The sequence below is a fragment of the Rhinoderma darwinii genome, chromosome 1, assembly GCF_050947455.1.
Source record: "Rhinoderma darwinii isolate aRhiDar2 chromosome 1, aRhiDar2.hap1, whole genome shotgun sequence".
Classification (NCBI taxonomy): Eukaryota; Metazoa; Chordata; class Amphibia; order Anura; family Rhinodermatidae; genus Rhinoderma; species Rhinoderma darwinii.
Genome location: NC_134687.1, coordinates 318,339,493 through 318,360,156, shown reverse-complemented (window position 1 = coordinate 318,360,156; position 20,664 = coordinate 318,339,493). Strand labels below are relative to the sequence as shown.

Below are 20,664 nucleotides of genomic sequence, written 5' to 3'. Positions count from 1 at the left end.
CCCTAACGTGCTAACGGACCGAAGCACCGGCCTCAGAATCAAAGGAGCACCTAGTGGATTTTGCGGTCTTCTTTTTATTAGAATATATTTTAGGCACCATGTCCAGTTTGAAGAGGTCTTGTAGTGCCAAAAAAGACCCCATTTGGCAAACTACACACCTCGAGGAAGTCATCAAGGGGTATAGTGAGCATTTTAACCCCACAGGTTTTTTGCTGAATTGAGTGGAATTAGTTAGTAAAAATTAAAATGAAAAATTGTTTCCAATAAAACGTAGAAATTATCAACTTTTACAAGGAATAAAGAAGAAAAAGTGCCCTATATTTGTAAAGCAATTTCTCCTGATTACGGCAATACCCCACATGTGGTCATAAACGGCTGTTTGAACACACGGCGGTGCTCAGAAGGGAAGGAACACTATTTTACTTTTGGAGCTCAAGTTTACTCAATTGGTTTTTGAGAGTCATGTCGCATTTGCAAAGCCCCTGAGGGAACAAGTGGACACCCCCCAAAAGTGACCCCATTTGGGAAACTACAGCCCTAAAAAGAATTTGTCTAGGGGTATAGTGAGCATTTTGATCCCATAGGTTTTTTGCTGAATTTAGTGTAATTAGGCCGTCTACTGTTTTTTTATTCTTTTTTGTTTACGGCGTTCACTGTGCGCTATAAATGACATATTTAATTTATTCTGTGGGTCGATGGGATTACGGCGATACAATATGTATATAGGTTTTTTATGTTTTACGGTGTTTGCACGATAAAGGCACAGTTTAAAAAAAAATTATTTCATTTTTGTGTCACCATATTCTAAGGGCCACAACTTTTTTATTTTTCGATCAGGAAAGCTGTGTCAGGGCTTGGTTTTTGCGGAACAAACTAGTTTTCATTGGTACAATTTTTGGGAGCTGAAGTGACTCAAAATAGCGATTCCGGTATCGTTTTTTTTTTTTTTTATGGCGGTCACCGTGCGGGATATATCGCTGGATGTCAGCGGTGTTACAGCTGACTGTAATGGCGGGGAGCGAAATGAGCTTCGATCCCCACCATTAACCCTTAAATGCAGCGCTCAAACGCAATCTCTGTCACCACATTATAAGTGGCCTATCTTGTACATAATGTGATCTGCGCTGTAATGTAGATTACAGCAGTGTTTTTTATTTAGAAAAACTATCATTTTTGATTGAGTTATGACCTATTTTAGCTTTATGCTAATGAGTTTCTTAATGTACAACTGGGCGTGTTTTACTATATGACCAAGTGGGCGTTGTGGAGAGAAGTGTATGACGCTGACCAATCTCCCCATTCATTTACACAGCACATAGTAATATTACTAGGTCACTATGTACACACACACACACACACACACACACACACACACACACACACACACACACACACACGTCCTGACAATAAATAGACCTCACTACCAGCCAGGACTTGATGTCTATTCAGAATCCTGACACTTCGGTAACGTTTGTGTGAGATTTACAGCAAGGCAATTTCGTTTTAAATGACAGTTTACAGCGTAATCTCGTAAAAAAAAAAAACTTAAAAGAACTATAGCAGAATTTCAGTTTTTTTGGTCACTTTGCCCTACAAATGTTGGAATAAAAAGCGATCAAAAAGTCGCACGTATCCAAAAATTGGACCTATAAAAACTAAAGCTCGTCTCGCAAAAAACAAGCCCTCGTACAGCTCCGGCGACTAAAAAGTTAAAGATATGGTTCTCACAATTTAGAAAAAATACATTCTTTTTACAAAAGTAATTTTATTGTGCGTTGTAAAACATGAATAAGTGCTATCAATTTGATATACCAGCAAAAAACAGCCCTAATACCACTACGTCTGTGAAAAAATTAAATTAGTTAAGGCTACAATAAGTCAGGAAATAAAAAATATGCAGTTGTGCAGGTCCGAGGGGAACATTTCTTCTGTTTCAAGAGGCGATTTATCAAGGCCCTAAAATTAGGGAACCAGGAAGGGTAGGGCCCAAACATAACCGCTGGAAGCGACGGTGCCCGTATTATACCAGGACAACACTTTCCCAGCAAAATTCCCCAAACTGCAAAGGTGCGGAGTGTGGATCAAAAAGGGGATAAGAAAGGACACCATTTATCAGTGCGACACCGGCCTGTGCAGAAAGGATTGCTCCGCAGCGTAACACGCATATATGGATTATTTTATTGTTTTTTTTTACCCCATTATTATACCACCTGACTATGCCCCTGATATACTCTGCCCAGCTTACATGTACCCCCACATTATAAACGGAAACACCAGCAATACTCAAACAAAACTACTACCAAGCAAAATCCGCCCTCCAAAAGCCAAATGGCACTCCCTCCCCTCTGAACCCTACAGCAGTTTACTTCCACATATATGGCATCGCCATACCCGGGAGAACCCTTTTAACAATTTTTGGGGTGTGTGTCTCCAGTGGCCCAAGCTGGGCACAACATATTTGCCACTGAAATGGCAGATCTAGAGAAAAATATAAATTTTTCATTTGCACCATCTGCAGCGCATTCATTTATGGAAAAGACCTGTGGGGTGTAGTTTCCAAAATGGGGTCACTTTCTTTTTATTATTTCACATCGGAGCCCTGCAATTGTGAACCAATACTTTGTAAATCGCCAAATTAGGCCTCAATTTTACATGGTACTCTTTCATTCCTGAGCCCTGTCAAACGTCCAGGCAAAAGATTAGGGTCACATGTAGGGTGTTTCTAAAACCGGGCAACACTGCATAATAATTAGAGAGCGGTCTTGTTATGGTAGCACAAGCTGGGCCCCACATATTGGCATATCTATGGGAAAAATCCCAACATCGAGTGCACACTAATTTCTACAAAACACCTGCGGGGTTAACATGCCCACTACACCCCTAGGTGAATGCATTGAGGGGTGTAGTTTCCAAAATGTGGTCACTTGTGGGGGGTTTCCACTGTTTTGGTCCCTCAGGCGCCCAGAAACCAATCCAGCAAAATCTGCACTCCAAAAGCCAAATGCCGCTCCTTCCCTTCTGAGCCCTACTGTTTGCCAAACAGCAGTTTATGACCACATATGGGATATTGCCGTACTCCGGAGAAATTGCTTTCCAAATGTTGGGTTGAGAAAATGAAATTTTTTTAGCTAAAGCTACGTCTTATTGAAGAAAAAGGATTGTTTTTATTTTCACTGCCCAATTCTAATAAATTATATGAAACACCTGTGGGGTCAAAATGCTCACTACACCCCTAGATGAATTCCTCAAGGGGTGTAGTTTCCTGGAGTCACTTTTTGGGCGTTTTCATTGTTTTGTCTCCTCAGGTGAATAGCAAATGTGACCTGCCCTCCGCAAATCATTCCTGCTAAATGTGATCCCCAAAAGCCATATAGCTCTCTTTCCCTTCTAAACCCTGCCGTGTTTCCAAACAGTCGTTTATGACCACATGTGGGGTATTGTTTTACTCGGGAGAAATTCCTTTACAAATTTTGCTGTGCTTTTTCTCCTTTAGTCCTTGTGGAAATGAGAAAAAAAATCGCTAAACCTACATATTCTTTGAAAAAATGTCGATTTTAATTTTCACGGCCTACTTTCAATAATTTCTGTAAAAAAGCTGTGCGGTCAAAATGCTCACTATACCCCTAGAGGTGTGTGGTTTCCCAAATCAGGTCACTTTTGGGGGGATTTCCACTGTTTTGGCACCGCAAGAGCCCCTCAAACCTGACATGGTGCCTAAAATATATTCTAATAAAAATAAGGCCCCAAAAATCCACTAGGTGCTCTTTTGCTTCTGAGGCCGGTGCTTCAGTCCAGTAGCACGCTAGGGCCACATGTGGGATAGTTCCTAAAACTGCAGAACCTGGGCAATAAATATTGAATGCATTTCTCTGGTAAAACTTTCTGTGTTACAAGAAAAATGGATTAAATATAAATTTCTGCAAAAAAGTATGAAATTTGTAAATTTCACCTCTACTTTGCTTTCATTCCTGTGAAACGTCTAAAGGGTTAAGACATTTTCTAAATTCTGTTTTAAATACTTTGAGGGGTGAAGCTTTTAAAATGGGGTGACATTTTTGCGGGTTTCTAATATATAAAGCCCTCAAATCCACTTCACAACTGAACTGAAATTTTCTTGAAAATGTGAGAATTGCTGCTAAAGTTCAAAGCCTTGTAACGTCCTAGAAAAATAAAAGGATATTCAAAAAATGATGGCAATCTAAAGTAGACATATGGGGGATTAATTAGCAACAATTTTGTGTGGTATAACTGCCTGTCTTACAAGCAGATACATTTAAATAGAGAAAAAATGCAAATTTTTGCATTTTTTTCGCCAAATTTTGGTGTTTTTTACAATTAAATACTGAACGTTTAGAGCAAATTTTGCCACTAGCATAAAGTCCAATGTGTCACGAGAAAACAATCTCAGAATCACTTGGATAGGTAAAAACATTCTGAAGTTATTACCACATAAAATGAAACCGGTCAGATTTGAAAAATGAGGCTCTGTCAGGAAGGTCAAAAGTGGCCAAAGCGGAAAGGGATTAATGTAGATAACTACTGTTAGTTTTTTTGACCAAGCGATAAACATTTTAAGATTTATGCTCATTTCATCTTATTGCCCAGCGGGGCGTTTTCTTAAACTTTTGTCCAAGTGGGCGTTGTAAAGAAAAGTGTATGACACTGACCAATCCGCGTCATACACTTCTCTTCATTCCAGCCCAGCTTGATCCACAGCACAGCGTGATCTCGCGAGATCATGCTGTGACATCACTTCCTCCCGCAGGTCCTTTACCGGAGCGACGGAAGAGTGAACAGACATCGTCCATCGCCAGGACGTTTATCCGAATCTAGCGGCTGGAGGCGATGTCTGTTTAGCCTTCCATCGCTCCGGTGAAGGACTCGCGGGATGAAGTGACGTCACAGCGTGATCTCGCAAGATCATGCTGTGCTGTGAATCGAGCTGGGCTGGAATGAAGAGAAGTGTATGACGCTGATTGGTCAGCGTCCTACACTTTTCTTTACAACGCCCACTTGGTCAAAAGTAAAAAAACTCCACGTTGGGCATTAACCCGTTAGTGACCGCCAATAAGCCTTTTCACGGTGGCCACTAATGGGCTTTATTCTGATGCATACGCCTTTTCACGGCGCTACATCAGAATAAATAAACATAGCAGGGAGCCGTTAAATCTCCCTGCTCTCCGCTACCAGAGGTGGCTGGGGGCATCCCTGCTCTAACGAGTGTGAGCGATCTCACCCGTTTAACCCCTCAGATTCGGCGCTCAATAGCAAGCGCCGCATCTGAGTTGTTTTGGGGAAGGATTTGATCGCCGAGTGTCTGTGTCTCCGATGGCAGCCGGGGGCCTAATAAAGGCCCCCAGGTCTGTCTTTACTAAATGCCTGCTAGGTCATGCCAGAGGCATGGCCTAGCAGATGCCTGTCCGTTTTACACAGACAGGCATAATACACTGCAATACAAAAGTATTGCAGTGTATTATTAGGGTATGTGCACACAACCTATTTTCAGACGTAATGGAGGCGTTTTACGCCTCGAATTATGCCTGAAAAGACTGCTCCAATACGTCGGCAAACATCTGCCCATTACTTGCAATGGGTCTTACGATGTTCTGTGCAGACGAGCTGTCATTTTACGCGTCACTGTCAAAATACGGCGCGTAAAATGACGGCTCGTCAAAAGAAGTGCAGGACACTTCTTGGGACGTTTTTGGAGCCGTTTTCTCATAGACTCATGAAAACACATGAAGACTCATGAAAACAGCTCCAAAAACGTCTGTAAGAAACGCCGCGAAAAACGCGAGTTGCTCAAAAAAACGTCTGAATATCAGGAGCTGTTTTCCCTTGAAAACCGCTTCGTATTTTGAGATGTTAATGAGTTTGCTTGTGAACATACCCTAAAAGCGATCAGAGGATCACATATTAACCCCTTCCCAACCACCCCACGTAGATTAACGGGCTGCAGCACTGGTCCTTGTCCCTGCAGCCTGTTAATCTACTTGTGCTCCTAACAGAGCACACAGGCTTTCCCCGCAGCCCGGCATCTCCCAGTACAGGCTGCTACTAGCAGCCTTAGTACTGGGGGAAAATATCGGGTCGGATCACAGAGGTGATCCGAACCGATTAACCCCTTAAATACGCCAGTCAATAGCGACCGCCGCATTTAAGTTGTTATAGCAACATCGGCACTATGCGATTGCGAGGGCCAGTTGTTGCGCGGGGGGCTATTGCTATGGCAACCGGAAGCCTAACAAAGGCTTCCGGTCTGCCATCTATGGAAGGTGATTACGTCCTGCCAGAGGCCTCCTGTCAGTGTGTAACTGACAGGTATAATACCCTGCAATACATAAGTATTGCGGGGTATTATAACAATGCTCTAACAATTGGATCTTCAAGTCCATAGCGGGACTGAAAAAAAAAATAAGTTAAAAAAAATGTACAAAAGTACAATGTCAAAATAATAAAATTTCAATTTCCCTTATAAAGACCTTTTATTATTAGAAAAAAATAAAATAAACTATGCATAATTTGTACCGCTGCGTCCGTAATGGCCTGAACTCTAAAAATATAATGTAATTTATCCCGCACGGTGACTGCCATAAAAAAAAATATCAAAAACCGATACCGGAATCGCTATTTGTAGTCACTTCAGCTCCCAAAAAATTGCATAAATAGGGATCAAAAAGTCGCATGTACCCAAAAATGGTACCAATAAAAACGACACTACTAAAAACCTATATATATATATGGAATCACCGTAATCCCATCGACCCACAGAATAAATTAAATGTCATTTATAGCGCACGGTGAACGCCGTAACAAAAAAGGAATGAAAAACTATAGAAGATTTGACGGCCTTATCTAAATTCAGGAAAAAATGGGATCAAAATGCTCACTCTACCCCTTGACAAATTCTTTTTAGGGCTGTAGTTTCCGAAATGGGGTCACTTCTGGGGGGTGTCCATTGTTTTGGTCCCTCAGGGGCTTTGCAAATGCGACATGGCACCCAAAAACTAATTGAGTAAACTTGAGCTCAAAAAGCCAAATAGTGCTCCTTCCATTCTGTGCCCTGCTGTGTATCCAAACAGCCGTTTATTACCACATGTGGGGTATTGCCGTAATCAGGAGAAATTGCTTTACAAATCTTGGGGCTTTTCTTCTTTATTCCTTGTAAAAATTGATAATTTCTACGTTTTATTGGAAAAAAATTAGATTTTCATTTTTACGGACTAATTCCACTAAATTCGCAAAAAAACCTGTGGGGTTAAAATGCTCACTATACCCCTTGATGAATTCCTTGAGGGGTGTAGTTTGTCAAATGGTGTCTTTTTGGGCGTGTTTCCACTGTTTTGCCACTACAAGACCTCTTCAAACCTGACAAGGTGCCTAAAATATATTCTAATAAAAAGGAGACCGCAAAATCCAGTAGGTGCGCCTTTGCTTCTGAGGCCGGTGTTTCAGTCCATTAGCACACTAGGGCCACATGTGGGATATTTCTAAAAACTGCAAAATCTGGGCAATATATATATTGAGTTGCGTTTCTCTGGTAAAACCTTTTGTGTTACAGAAAAAAAATAGATTAAAATGGATTTTCCGACAAAAAAAAGACATTTGTAAATTTCCCCTCTAATTTGCTTTAATGCCTGTGAAACACCCTAAACGGTTAAGAAACTTTCTAAATACTGTATTGAATACCGTGAGGGGTGCAGTTTTTAAAATTGGGTGACTTATGGGGGTTTCTAATATATAAGGCCCTCAAAGCCACTTCAGAACTGAACTGGTACCTATAAAAATAGGTTTTGGAAATTTTCTTGAAAATGTGAGAAATTGCTGCTAAAGTTCTAAGTTATAAAACGATGCCAACAAAAATGAAAAGCGTAATCAAGCGATTTTTGATGTGGTTTTTGGCACGTCAAATACACAACGTGTGAACCTGTCAACTGAAAAGTCATTGACTTCACTTTCATCATTCTTAGGGTATGTGCACACACAAAATCAAAAACTTCTGAAAATACAGAGCTGTTTTCAAGGGAAAACTGCTCCTGATTTTCAGACGTTTTTTTAGCAACTCCACGTCAGAACAGAACGTTGTATTTCCCATTGAAATCAATAGGCAGATGTTTGGAGGCGTTCTGCTTCCGATTTTCATGGCCTGGAAAACGGCCGAAAATAAGCTGTGTGAACATACCGTTAGGGTATGTACACACGTAGTGTTTACAGCCGTTTTTCAGCCCATAAACGTCCCGAAAAGCGGCTGAAAAATCGGAAGCAGAACGCCTACAAACATCTGCCCATTGATTTCAATGGGAAATAAGGCGTTCTGTTCCGACAGGGCGTTTTTTTACACCTCATTTTCAAAAAACGGCCCGTAAAAAGACGCCCGCGAAAAAGAAGTGCATGTCACCTCTTGGGACGTTTTCGGAGCTGTTGTTCATTCACTCTATAGAAAAACAGCTCCAAAAACGGCCGTGAAAAACGCAAGTTTGATTAAAAAACGGCTGAAAATCAGGAGCTGTTTTCCCTTGAAAACCGCTCCGTATTTTCAGACATTTTTTTTTAGTAAGCGTGTGAACGTACCCTTAGCCTTTTGGTGTGTGCTATAGGTTCTGCCAGCTGCATTGTACAATCACTCCCAAAATGGCAGCCGGACAATGCTTAGCAATTTGAAGACAACTTTTCCTGGCTTGTAGCCAAAAATAGGGGGGGGGGGTGAGATTCCCTCCCAAATTTACGACAGCTGTGAATCAGGTTGCTTTGCCTTATTCACCTTGCTGTAATTCTGGGAAGTGCTCCCTCTGGTGGCCAACATTGGAAAACTTGTCAAATTATTATTTAATTTTTAATACTTTCCAACATGTAGAAAAAAAAAATACAGCAAAAAACGTAAAAAATATAATAGAAATAAGTAACTTACTTAAAAGAAAAAAAAAGGTTTCATTCGCGACACATTCCCTTTAAAGTCAAAACACAGAAAAAACACAGTCTAAAGTTTCTTCCAAATACATTACCAGTTATGTGTGTTCCTGGTACTACAGAACTATTACATTGCTGGAAATGACCAAACTCTACCTGACAACTTCATAATTATATCATCCGTAGCTAGATTTTTTTTTTTTGTATAAGAACACTAGAGGGCACAAAAACTATATTTCAGTATGTGTAGTCCTCATCCTTGCTGTGTGATTTCTGAGATCCGTGGTCTGAAAAGCAAATTTTACACAGTGCCCTTTATTGGCTGCCTAATTCTGTGTACATGACCATTCTACTTTACTCCACCGGGGGACTGGGTGGAACGTTTGACAAAGTACAAAATTTCAAATGTGACACACAGGGTCAACCTTTCACGACTTTGGATTAACCATTTACAAAATTTTTTGAGCTTCTATTAAATTACAGCGTTGCTTTGCAAAAGAGACCATGAAAATTATATGTACTTTTATTACATGTGATCCTTCTGTACCTGCATGTATTGACTATTATTTCCTGATATGCAACTGATGACAAGAGCAAGAAAAAAGTGATCTAAGTGGTATATATTTCCAAAACTGTTTGTGTATCTGCTTAAAGGGTTTCTGACAAGTCCATGAGAGAGAGCCTGGCTGTTGAATTTTAGGAAGGGTTGGACAGGTCACTACTGCATTAGGCAACTATAGGGTTTTGGAATAGTTTTTGCTAATGACCTACACCAGCTTTAGTGGTCACTTGAGACAGGCCCATTTTAAAGAGCAGCATCTACATGAATCCCCTAAAGTGTTAAATCAGCAGGTGCTGAGAAGACCTCCTGCTCTACCACCCAGATGCCCAATTCAACAGGATGGCAAGTTTTTTGGGGTATAATGATTGGGCTGCATGAAAATACGAAAAATGTAATGTATCACTTTAACTCGCATTGAATTTGATTCATTATCGTACTCCGGCTTCCTGACGTAACGTGATGCCCCTGCAGTGTCATGATGGATATTCTTTAACTCATCACTTTTATCCTGGGGAAAAGATTATGGAAAATTATTGAAGCGAAGTACCGTCTGAGTGCAAACAACTGTTGGTGTCATCATGTTGGGCGGTGAGAACTGGGCTCATATCTTGATAGAAGGAAATGGTGATTCAAATTTTTTGCGTCATTGAGACATGTTCGCTCTTTTATTAAGCTCTGGTAATACTGGCATCAAAGTTTTGTGTGGTCAGGTTTCCATTTGTTATGACAGGAAGAAAAGTGTAGCCTGATAGACCCTTCATAATTTACAACCGGAAGCCATAATGCCTACGAGACCAGAACCTTAAAAGAATAATCTGGGCAAATCTGATACTGTTATTCTTTTGTGCAGAGCCTGAGGGAGTTGTGTATTATACAGAAATTATCTTTTTTTGGGATATTTGAATTTTTGTGTCATGCATCACCCCCTTAGGCCCTGCACAAGGTATAACACCGAGCACCCAGAGTGTTCCTTCACCTATTCTCTACTTTTCTAAGAAATCAGAATCTGTCATTGTACAGCGGAGTCAAACAAGCTTTTTTAGAGCATGACAACAGTCCGAAATGAAACCAATGCAAATATGAGAGCAGCACCAGACTGGTCCTATAAAGTGGGAAGAGACTGCAACACACTGTCAGAATGGGTCAGTCCTCACCCATAGAGCAATATCCAGAAAAATGCAAGGATCGACATCAGCATGTCTTCACTCCTTCTACCCCATACAACACAAACACCACGTTTCGGCCTTTATCAAGCAGTATCATGGTAGCAAATGTCACATATTTATAATACAAGGTGTATAGAGAAATGTCTTCCACCACATTTTTTTTACTATAATCACGTTGGCATATTAGTGCACACATGAGTGTAAACCTATCTATTCCAATATATATAATTGATAGTGATAGTCACTGATAATATCGTAGCTCTCTACAACACTTGAGTGGCTGGACCGTAGAACCTAGAAGCATTAGTTACCATAGACCGCTATGTATAGCATAGTCTAAGTATCTGAGCATGCTCCGTTCTCGCCTCCATTCACACGAAATTTGACCTGTACTGTATGTGTTTAATGGAGCCATAAAATAAATTGTGTTCAGTATAGGTTGGATCCATTTGATGGGTCTATTTTTTTCTAAAGAGTAAAATTTATTTTTTTTCTGTCTTCAGAAGAAACCAATACAGGAAAGTGCAAACCGAATCATGTTTGGATCAATCTGTTCATTGTCAATGTCGTAAAAGAGTATGTCATGTATACCTTTGTTGCTGTAAACAGCAATTCAGTAGGCTGCACTATTCAGTACCTTAAAAAAAATAAAGTATCCAGACTTGGCAAATGTATGGCAAGTGTTTCCCTATAGACACCTATGACCATGTTGAAGTATACTTTTGCATATTTTATTTTTGTATACAAATGTTTGTCAAATATAAAGCATGAATGTGGTGTCAACCGATCGTAATAGAAAATATCATAAAACAATGGCTGTAGACTTTTATTGCATTTATGGTAACAATTGTATAATATTGGTTTGTAATTTGCTTGTCTTTCTTTCTTTTTTTTTTTTGTAGGACTAGTTTTTTTGTTTTTTACCTATTTGCCATTTTTTTCTACCTCATCCTTTTTTGAAATCAGACAAAAAACAGGATGGACCCTATGTCTCCGGAAGCACATGGGTGGTCTATTCTCCAAAAATTGAATGAACAGAAATCAATGGGCCTTTTTTGTGATGTTTCCTTGATGGTTGAGGGTAAAATATTTCTTGCCCATAAAAATGTTCTTTCTGCTTGTAGTGAGTATTTCTACGCAGCACTAAGCAGAAATGAGCAGCAGCAATTTTTAGTTTTGGACAATGTTAGCTTGGAGGGCTTTAGTCATCTTCTAGATTTTATATACACCTACAAAATCCCTACTTGTCATGTGCAAGACTTTATGCAGGCTGCTCAGCTTTTGCAAGTCAGTCTGCCACTCACGGTCCAAGTGGTCAATGTATGTAGCAGTCCACATAACACTAGTCCAAAAGAAAAAAATTGCATCCCAGATGATGATTATGAGGTGCCAAATAAGGATTCAGAGTTAAGAGAAATGGAGAGCCAACCAAGACGAGAGAGAATACGACCAGATAACCTTCAGAGTATTAACAACAGTCTGTATAATGGGGAAAGAAGACGGTTGGAAACTATGAATCAGATAAAAGAAAAAACAAAAATACACAAAAGGCCTACATTTTATAAAGAAACATATGTTGTTCGAAAGCCTGGATATTTTATGAGGAAACCACTTCCTAAGAGTGGAAGGTTGGGAAGAGAAAGTCCTGTGGATAACGGTACTGATAACGCCTTTATTAACACTGGTTATTCCCGACCGGTCCCTATTACCATTCACAATGATGGTTCTTCCGAAGAGGCGGATGATGAAGCAGCAGATATTTGCATTAATTTATGTGATGAGCCTGACATTCCTGATAGTATAGAACCTATTAACGACTTGAGATTACGTGGCGAGTCACTCAAACCTAAGATCTATTCTACTATAGTTGGGTTGGAGAATGCTATTGTGATGGAAAGAGTGGATGGAAAGAGTGGAAACCTTGCGGAAGTTGTGCACAAATGTGACCGATGTGAACTACTGTTAACATACCCAGACTTTCTAAACCACCAGGATGATCCAGGAGTAAATATTCTCCAGTGCAGCTTTTGTGATAAACAGTTCAATTACAGGTGAGAGATATGTATAATGGAAGTATCATTGATATTCATGTTGACCTAGTTAAAGAGGCTCTGTCACCAGATTTTGCAACCCCTATCTGCTATTGCAGCAGATCGGCGCTGCAATGTAGATAACAGTAACGTTTTTATTTTTAAAAAACTAGTATTTTTGGCCAAGTTATGACCATTTTTGTATTTATGCAAATGAGGCTTGCAAAAGTACAACTGGGCGTGTTGAAAAGTAAAAGTACAACTGGGCGTGTATTATGTGCGTACATCGGGGCGTTTTTTACTTTTACTAGCTGGGCGTTCTGACGAGAAGTATCATCCACTTCTCTTCAGAACGCCCAGCTTCTGGCAGATCACGCTGTGATGTCACTCACAGGTCCTGCATCGTGTCAGACGAGCGAGGACACATCGGCACCAGAGGCTACAGTTGATTCTGCAGCAGCGTCAGCGTTTGCAGGTAAGTAGCTACATCGACTTACCTGCAAGCCCCGATGCTGCTGCAGAATCAACTGTAGCCTCTGGTGCCGATGTATGTATTAGTCAAAGGTACATTTAGGAGGATTTCTTTTTTTTTTTTTTTCAGTATGTGAAGAGCATTACAGAGATTTATAACAAATTTAACCAATTTGGTAAACTGAATCTTTACAACTCCGATTAAAAGAGCTAAGGTGGTGTCAGCGTTGTGTTCCGTCAGACCTTTCCGAGGAACCCATCAATGGAAAGGCAAACGGAAACCATAGATTTCCGTTAGCGTTACCATTGATTTCACAAAGCTTTGGTTTCCGTTTGCCTTTCAGTTGATGGGTTCCCCTGATGGAAAGGTCTAATGGAACCCATCAACGGAACCTAATGCTGATGTGAACAGGCTCTCAGTGGCGTAGTAGAGAGTCTGAATATCTAGTGATCACTGTCATGCTGTGGACAATTTTAGTGAGTATAGCAAAAATATTTTGTGTTTTTATGAACCTTCAACATAACCCAAGCCAATATCAGTAATTCTAAAAAAACAAAAGTGTTAAATTACCTCTTTTTCCATATACAAACAATCAGTTTATTAATATTCACATTAAAAAAATATTAGATAAAAAGTAAGAAAGTAGTAGAGGTGGTTAGTGTATCCTAAAATCTAGGCACACTAGTATATAGAGTAGTAGTACCATATTACCCAACATGATTCACACTTGTTGAGGACTATGGTGAATGCTATTGAAAAACTCCAGGTTCTTACTTGAAAACAGCCCTTTTTTTCAGCACAACTAAATTCCATTCTTTTGGTTGCTCTTATTCTAGGAAACTTGTAATTGCATTGATAAAATGTTCTCCATAGTCCAGTTATAGAAGAAAATATAAGTCAGTGACGACAAATTTCACAACCTGACAATAAATAAGTAATATTGCATAGAAGTGTAGAAAATAATTAAAAACACACAAAAAAAAAATATTAAACAAAACAACTTGTAATAGCAGAAATAAAAACAGTGGACTCTGTTGCGTCCGAGGAAAGCTGAGAGTCTCATACATACATATTGGGCCATGTACGTATCACGTTTGTGATGTATGTTTAGCATTCTTTTGGCCTCTGTTAGGCCGGTATAGGTCAGTATGTAAAAAAAAAAAAATCATGGAATAGCATAGTAGCCTACGCCATTCCTTACAATGGTATCCGGTAAAAAACATATACCACGCTGTATATGTTTCTTAACATGATAACCTATGGGTCACAGATTTCATTGTATGGCATTTGTCTCAGGCATCCATTTAACACATACACTACTGTGCAAAAGTTTTACGCAGTTGTGGAAAAATGATGCAAAGTAAGAATTCTTTCAAAACTAGAAGTGTTAATAGTTTTTTATTTATCAATTAGCAAAATACAAAGTGAATGAACAGAAGAGAAATGCAAATCAAATTAATATTTGGTGTGACCACCCTTTGCCTTCAAAACATCATCAATTCTTCTAGGTACACTTGCACAAAGTAATGGATTTTGTAGGATTATAGTCAGGTGTATGATTAACCAATTATACCAATCAGTTGATAATGGTCATAATTTTCATATGTAGGTTGAATCACAGTCATTAACTGTAACAGAAACAGCTGTGTAGAAGGCTTAAAACTGGGTGAGGAACAGCCAAACTCTGCTACAAATGATGAATACCTATATAGTTACAGACCAAACGATAACGTTTACAATGAACGTCCACATATCACAAAAAATATAGAATGAATACCTATAACTGTACATGTGGACCCATCACACATCCAAAACAGGAAGAAAATAGAACAACAAGTACAAATTTGTACCTTGTAATAATCACAATGCTTTATTGAAATACATATAAAAACATATTGGCCATCAAGACCTAAAATAGAACAAACAGTTAAAATGCACAGATGTGGGGAGCACTAAGGCTATGACAAATGAAGTATACTCAGAGGAAGATCAAACATCTACAAAAAGGTAGCTCAGAAAGGCATGCTATATATGAAAGAATCCAAAGACCACAAGTGTGATGCGAACTGCCATGCCTATACAATAGAAAAAAGAATGAACCAACGGCGAGTATACAGAGAAGACAGCACACCACACACACTGGTATGTGTGTGAGTGTAAACATATAAGGTGTCCAGGGAGTAACCGCAGTTCAAACCCGGTCCCAGGGACTATACCAACCAGTATGTGTCATAGTTAGCCTCAGGTGAGCCCCACACCGCGAGCGTCTGATTGGCTCCAAATTTATTCTGCAGCAGGATCACGACACCAAACAAACAGCCAATGTTATTAAGAACTATCCTCAGCGTAATGAAGAACAAGGAGCCCTGGAAGTGATGATATGGCCCCCACAGAGCCCTTATCTCAACATCATTGAGTCTGTCTGGGATTACACGAAGAGACAGAAAGATTTGAGGAAGCCCGCATCCACAGAATATCTGTGGTTAGTTCTCCAAGATGTTTGGGACAACCTCCCTGCCGAGTTCCTTCAAAAACTGTGTGCGAGTGTACCTAGAAGAATTGATGCGGTTTTGATAGCAAAGGGTGATCACACGAAATATTGATTTGATTTATGTTTTTGTTCATTCACTTTTCATTTTGTTAATTGATATAATTATAATGTAGTCGTGTATTGACTTACCTGGTGCTGTATTTCACGGGACTGTGTTCTGGGCCACCATGGGTGTCACGTGATCTGTACTCTGGCAACCCGAATCTTACAGCGTCTTTTGTAGAAATCGGAGGTTAGGCTCTTAATACAAGCCTCTGACACACCGAGGCCCTCACAAACTTGCATTGAGAGCCTGACTTTGGGTCGCTACTGCAGACGCTGTGGGATACAGGGAGTCAGACTGAAGATCACGTGACCCCATGGCGGCCCGGAATTGTGCGGCTACCCTTGAAACACACGTTGGATGGGGTTGAAAAACCTGGAGTACTTTAATAAATTCTCCTTAGGTTATGTGCTTTCCCCTTAGTGTATGTGCACACTGCATTTTTTGGCAAGCAGAAAAAATCTGCCTCAAAATTCCTTCAGGGTTTTGGAGGCCGATTTTGAAATGCGAGCTTCTTTTGGTGCTTTTTTTGCCCCTTCTTCTTTCTTTTTTTTGTTTTTTTGTTATTTGCATGTTTTTATTAAGCAAATGCAAAAAAACACGTAAAAAAAAAATGCTCCAAACGAACGCTGTTTACTTTCTGCCTTCCGTTGATTTCAATGGAGGTTTAGAGGGGGAAATCGCTCCAAGATAGGGCATGACACTTTCTTCTGCGAGCAGTCCAAAAATATACAGGAAAAAGAAAAATCTCTACCTCCAGTTGAAATCAATGGAGGGAGAGTTGGGGCATTTTGGCGCTGTTTCCAAGACGGTTTTTCTCGTCAAAATTGGTGCCAAAAAACGCTGTGTGAACTGGGCCTTACACTTCTCTATTACTGAGTACCAGTTTGAAACATGATTGAAGTCATTCTGTTCTGGTCACATTGATATCCATATTTATTCTGTACATTTTTGTACCCCCTCCCTTGAAACCACCTTTTGATATCGGTTTATTCTGTTTCGGATAATAAATCTGTTCAGCAGATCCTTCTCATTTATAAAATTTAATACGTCTGTAGTTACAATCACCTCAATATGATATAAAGTATTGATGACCCCAAAAAGCTTTTTGATTACAACTATATTTATGAGCGAGTTTAATACCAAAATAGTTGCTCAAAAATCCACTAGATCAATAGGATTTTTTTGCAAGATAAACAATGTCATCTCAAAATCTCATCTGTCGGGTTCAAAGATCTGGGGGACAATGGCAAAGTTGTGACTCCCTAAAAAGTAGACACAGGAGCTGTCTGTATAGGACAATATGCCAAAAGCTGTTGGAAAGTCTGCTGGCAGACAGTGGCGGCTGGCATCCAGGAGTGGCACTCACAGACTGGTTAGACATCAGCTGGAGCTTAGAGACAGCTGGTTCAGAGAAAAAAGCAAAGTCTGCATCAAGCCATGTCCGAAACAGGAAAGCTGTCTTCTAAATCAGTAAACGCCAGGCACACAGCACAGTGGGGTTAGTAGAAACGAATATTGGAAAGGTTTTTGGTTTAAATTTGTAGCATCTTCTAGGCTCATGATGACGCCTGCTATAACAATCTCTGATCCCTCATGAGACTTTGTCTGGATCTCAAAAAGGAGAAGCGTTGGGGACGGTTGGATCCAGTCTTGTCGGGCTTGCACCCTTATCTTTTTTGAAATTCTAGTGCTGTTACCTTTTTGATCTTTGTCTGAATCTCAGTCACAAATTTCTCCCATAGCTCAGACATTGGTGGATCAGGGACAGGTAAGTATTGTGACATTGCTCCCCATTTAAAGTAGTACTTTGTATTAAGGTGGCATGCAGAGTTAATTTGGTTACTGCCAGTCTTTGCAGCATTATTTTACTTTTGACTAGCTAATGCTTAAGCAAACTGTATTAGAGATGAGGTTTTCTACCAAACGGGAATGGACATAGGATTGCTGAATGTTAGTATTGCGTTTGGATGGTGATTAAAATAAAATTATTCTACTGTAATATTGGGAAACTGTCATAATATCTTTTATAATGTGCAATACTTTTTGCTATTCTATAATACTTCTACTTGCTCACTTCTTAGTTGTCAGCTGTCTTTGCACCAGTCAAGCCACCATGACAAGAAGTTTTACCAATGTGACCAATGTGGGAAGGAACTGACTACTCAGAAGAAGTTACATGACCACATTGCATACCACTCTGATGACAGGCCTCACAAATGCCATCTTTGTGACAAGGCGTATAAAGTAAAAAGTATGTATACAAAGAAAGCTGTATTTACCTAATGTCTCTGAATATTTCTCCGAGATAGATAGATATATATAGACATCAGGGGCTTCCTGTAGGAGCGGAATCTTCGGCCAGGGGGATTCCGCCTACAGGGAGCTACAGTGGTGCTATTTACAGGAAGGGGGTGCCATTTACTGGGGAGGGGGTGCTATCTGCAGCGGGGCTATTGCTAAATACAGTGGGGATGTTGCAATCTACAGGGGGGGTGGCGCTATCTATAGGGGGGAGCTATATACAGGGGGTGTGGCACTATCTACTTGAGTACTGTGACATTATATTGGCACTATCTACAGGGGACACTGGCGCTATCTACATGGGCACTGTGTGGCACTATGTGGGCATTATCTACAGGGAGAACTGTGGCACTATGTGGGCACTGTGGCACTATTTACAGTGGGCACTATGTGGGCACTGGCACCATCTATGTGGGCAATGTGGCACTATCTACAGTGGTATTGCGTCACTATCTACATGGGCACTGTAGTGTTTTCAGGGGGTTGGGACAAAAAACCCTAACTAATAAAATTCGTATGGTAAATGGCGGTTAAAAACGGTCAGACGGCCAGGAAATGGATTCAAATTTTGAGATTCATTGATGCAAAACAGCCATGAAAAACTGACAGTTGCTTAGTTGTTGACTACCATTTTTTTCACGGCCGTGTGTATATAGCCCTCTTCACTCTCTCCTCAAAGCGATCCAGAGTGACGTAGAGAGAACAGGACTAATTGTTACAGAGCTCTACAGTGTGTGTGTGTGTGTGTGTGTGTGTGTGTGTATATATATATATATATATATATATATATATATATATATATATATATATATATAGATATACAAAAAAGTGTTGTCTTTTTTACATTTTTAGTGATTTGTCTGCTCATAATAAAAATTAAAACCACTGAATTAATTAAACTAATCTAGAAAATGAGTCTTGTAAAAAAGAAAAAAAAGTTAAAATAGTTGTGATATTCAAAGCGGTTCCAAAGATATTATCGTTTAAAGAAGTGCATATCAGAAATGGAAAATTTGACCTGGACACAGGGGCATCAATGACCCTTGGTCAAGAAAGGGTTAAAATGGTTCTAGTCTGTGTTGTTATAGAATGAAAATTAGATTGTTCGCCATACATTTATTTCAAGAATCCATCTATATGAAACTTGTTTAAAGGAGTATTCCCATCTTAGACATTTATGACATAGGAGGATATTTATGTCATATATCAGGTGGAGAACGAATGAAAAGCTGGCCGGGATTACGGAAACAACTGAACTCACTGTGTGATGTGGTTTCCATAACTGCCATAGAAGTGAATGGGAGTTACGGAAAGACAAGTTCGCTGGATATAGGTGTGGGTCCCAAAGGTGGGACCCTTATCCATCAGATAATTCTGGCATATCTTGTGGATATACCATAAATGTCTAAGATGGGGGATACCCTTTCAGGGCCACAGGCAGGTCTCAATAGCAATCTTCCTATAGCAGGGCTGTGAGCATTCACAAGGCTCCCAGCTGCTATAGGAACATACCGGTGACCGGCCCCGAAGTGAAAGGGGCAAAAAAAACCTCAGATGCTGGAAGTCACATCTGACACCGGCATCTGAGGGGTTAAATGTTTGCGATCAGAAATTTTTCTGATTGCAAGCGTTGCTGCTGGGTCCCTGCTGTGCAAAACAGCAGAGACCCGGCAGCTATGGCGCCCGCTCTGCTTCTGAGCGGGCGCCATATTTGAATACCCTTTTCCGCCGTAAATCACAGGTGGAGCGACGGGAAAGGGTTAATGCACAGGCCAATACATGTTACACCTTTCATATATGCATGGACCAGTTAGATTGACAATGTTTGATTTTCAAGCCAAATCAATTCTTATTCTATTTTATGTAAACTGCGTCATAACTTTATGATGATCTATTAATGGAGGGATCTGGTGAAAACTGCCGGACAAAAGACAACTTTTAAATGTCCGTCTTCCATGGAGCTTGTTATACCAAGTCTCTTTAGGTATTAACATAATGCACCCTTTTATAAAAGGTAGTATCCACAGACTGGTACCTTTCTTGTACTCATGGAAATTGTGAAGATGAAAAAAAACATATAATTCTATACATAAGAATTAAGAAATTGAAAGAGTTGAAGAGGAAATAATGAACTTCTATTTTAGGGACTCTGTATTAGAAAAGTAGGAATTTAAAGAAACATTCAAAATATATTTCACACTATACAAAATCTGCTATGTCCTCCTGGAGCATAAAGCTGGCATATTGGGCTGAAATACTGAGAATCTTGGGAGTTTGTCTTTGAGTTTTAGGATTAGTTAAAATGATTTTATAATTACATTGCCATTCTCTAATGACTGCGGTTTAATTTAGTTCCACTGCATCCCAATAGAACATCTGTGCAATTTTACGAGTAACTGTAGCAGTCAGTGCAGTTCTTGCCGTGCCATATAAAAATTAATATAATAAGTGATAGTATACCGACAAATACTTATATTCAAACTGTAATAGATGGCAATTTGTTGCAATAGTTGATGGATTTATTTAAACTAAGATTACAATGCTTATGTTAAAGGGGTCATATGAAATGAGAAAAATAGGCCTACTTTTCCAGAAACATCGCGACTATTGTCCATAGATCATCTCTGGT

General features: G+C 39.8%; 1 protein-coding gene across 1 annotated transcript in view; it reads left to right on the top strand.

Moving 5' to 3' along the window:
- LOC142649791 (uncharacterized) overlaps positions 1-20,664 on the top strand; it is a 71,138-nt gene that overhangs the window by 10,703 nt on the left and 39,771 nt on the right. The window contains exons 2-3 of the mRNA XM_075825555.1: positions 11,538-12,686; positions 17,816-17,985. Coding sequence (XP_075681670.1) covers positions 11,614-12,686; positions 17,816-17,985 — 1,243 coding nt within the window. The 5' untranslated portion in view covers positions 11,538-11,613. The remainder of the gene's footprint in view (positions 1-11,537; positions 12,687-17,815; positions 17,986-20,664) is intronic.